Raw genomic sequence first — 2,710 nt, forward strand, 5'->3', positions numbered from 1 at the left:
GATTTTTTTTCTTTAATACAATTTACTATACGATGATGTATATCTTCACAAAGCATATCTAAAATTTTCAGGTACACCTGATGTTAAATTTGTTGACCACCCTGCCTTCTTTGAGTTGTGTACTGATCAGAACTTTTTTTTAAATGTAGCATCGCTCACTCTACATGTATACCAACCACAAATTGCAGTGTTTTTAAGCAATAGAATACAATTTAAACAGTTTTTTTTTGGTATACATACATAGGTATTGTGGTAGGGTCATATTAAGCATGGTCACATGTCAAGCACATGTTCGTCTATAGCTAAAGCAAAACGTTACAATAAATACGATCGGATGTATACGTTGAAGTATCATCCGAAAAGTGTCTATGTTATTCATAATGATTTGGTTGGATGTTGGTTTGAGTTATAAATACATATAGTCGTTCCGATTGGTTAAGAGAAACACACACACATAGCGCGGTTTATATAAAGTCAGGATTTGCCTTAGTCCGGCAGTTGACGTGGAATCGTCTCTAAGGTTCGAGTCAACTCACTTCCCCGGGTAGATGGGTGGGCCCCAGTCTCCATTTCCCGTCTTGTTCATTGCATCGCTAAGTGTTTTATTTATTGTCCCGTAAATTTCCATTGTGCAGCATGATAAGCGTTAAGTCCGTGCTAAGTGGGTTGGCGTAGGATTTAGGTTATTTTTACTTGGATTTTCATTACCATGAAGGCAGGCTTTACGTTGTAACCTGGTAAGGATGGTGATAACGGGAAGTTTATTAAACTGTATATACTGTGTATTTTGTATATACCGTTAGCTTCATTAATAAAAATATGGTACAATAACAAGTGTTTTTATTTACCTTGAGTTTGAAATAAAGTTATTCGTGACTTTGAAATGTATACGTAAATATTTGACAGGGTAATTGAGCTTTGATATAAATTTCTAGAACATTTTCATTATTACGCAGAATTGGATCAAGTCTTAGAAAACTGGCAGATTTGAGACTGACTTTACTTTAGTGACAAGAGACGTAAAATATTATGGAATCATTGGTATAAATAAAAGTAATAACCATTGTACGATTGCCGATCTTTAAGATAAACTACGCATATTATCAGTTCTGGAGAATAGTCATTATGGTAATAGTACTTATGCAATAAACGGAAACGTAAATCCAAAACATAACAAAATCAATGGCAGATGAAACATCGTTCCAAGTAATCGAATCATCATATTTCTCCGTGTCCTCATCCTCCTTGTTTTGTCCATGCACTGGGATAGATTTGTCTTTACACGATACTTTGGCTTTAAAAGTTTCGCAAAACGCTGCTTTAACTAGAAGTTTGAATGGTGTGTAAACTTTTTGCTCCTCAGATTTATGGCGCAGCCGCAGTTGTATTGCAGAAATGACGAGTGCTATTCCTCCCATAAAGATTTGAATCTGTAGGTATTTTGCTAGATACGGCGTATTGTCCGAGTTGGCCGGTAGTTCAGAGCTAATGATTGTCAAGAAGACGATGAAACCTAAAGCTACAGTGATACAGTAGGACATCTTCTCTCCAGCATCGGCTGGAATAATGAAAACTAGAATGTTCAATACACCTAGAAACAGAATCGGTGTGACAATATTTCCGACGTAAAAACCAGGTTTTCGCTTTAGATTTAGGGTATATGTTACTATACTGTTGGATCCAGAATTGTCGATGTTTTGTGACGTTGACGTGATTTTCCAAACTTTGTTGACTTTGTAGTTACCCATTTCAACACTACCGCTTGATGAACTCAGTGTTACCTGGTATGTATAGTGTGACCACATAGTGAACTGAATATTGCATGTTTGTGTATCGAATGGAAAATACGTAACGTCAATGGAACACTGTGACTGAAACACTTGATAAGGTTTCCAAGAAAGAGTTCCATCAAATGCGAGTACTACGTAATAAAAAGAGCCGCCTAGTTCTTTGAACTCGGTAAAACCATTCTTCAAGACAAAGTCCGGCTTCCACACCCAGTTTTGTGGCAACGTTAGTTTGTTTATACGAAATTCGGTTGTGTCCCAGGTGAGGAACTCGTCCTTCCATGAAAGCGTCAGGTACGCCGTGGTGACGAGTTTCTCCTCCAGTTCGTCTAGCTTGTTTATACTTAGCAAGTTAAAAGACACTTTCAGGTCCGTCGGAGACACTTGGTTTAAGGCCGGTCTTAAGCTTTTGTCGTAGGCATTTGTGTCAAATATGTATTTTGTCAAATTCTTCACTTCATCCGCGGTAAAGGCCAACGAGAAGGGTGGAGACAGGACCAGAAAGGCCACAACATACAGCATTATGCCCCGTTTAGGAATACATCTCATTACAACTGGTCAACTATCTAGTTTGGCCTCCCAAATGATTTGTTAAGTGCTTAATAGGTTTGAACTCGGCAAACAAAAGAAAACAATAATGCGTTTATTGATAATCAATTTCACTAATGATGATTAACATGTTTTCATAAATTGACTAGCTTTATGATTCATTTTGTTTCCATAAAGAATTTTTCTTTACTATGAACAATTACTCGATAGAGGAAAATTATTGACGTCAATCTTAAAACTTTGTTTCCTTTTATGGTCGCAATTGCGATAGGTAGACCGTACCAACCTTTATATGACCAAATCCGTTCTGTTGTAAGTGTATTTATTTTTGAAGATCAAAATAAAACGTTCAATCTGGCATTACTAATTTGATA

At 36.8% G+C, this 2,710-nt stretch overlaps 1 protein-coding gene across 1 annotated transcript; it reads right to left on the reverse strand.

Moving 5' to 3' along the window:
• Positions 1-268: 268 nt before the first annotated feature.
• On the reverse strand, positions 269-2,349 carry LOC128160548 (neuronal acetylcholine receptor subunit beta-2-like). Its single transcript, XM_052823887.1, has one exon. The coding sequence runs from the start codon at positions 2,334-2,336 to the stop codon at positions 1,104-1,106; it is 1,233 nt and encodes a 410-aa protein (XP_052679847.1). The 5' UTR covers positions 2,337-2,349; the 3' UTR covers positions 269-1,103.
• Positions 2,350-2,710: the final 361 nt, after the last annotated feature.

Source organism: Crassostrea angulata, chromosome 8 (genome assembly GCF_025612915.1).
Source record: "Crassostrea angulata isolate pt1a10 chromosome 8, ASM2561291v2, whole genome shotgun sequence".
Taxonomy (NCBI): Eukaryota; Metazoa; Mollusca; class Bivalvia; order Ostreida; family Ostreidae; genus Magallana; species Magallana angulata.

Excerpts from the sequence above, each read along its gene's own strand:
- LOC128160548 (XM_052823887.1), bottom strand. The coding sequence starts at position 2,336 with ATGAGATGTATTCCTAAACGGGGCATAATGCTGTATGTTGTGGCCTTT.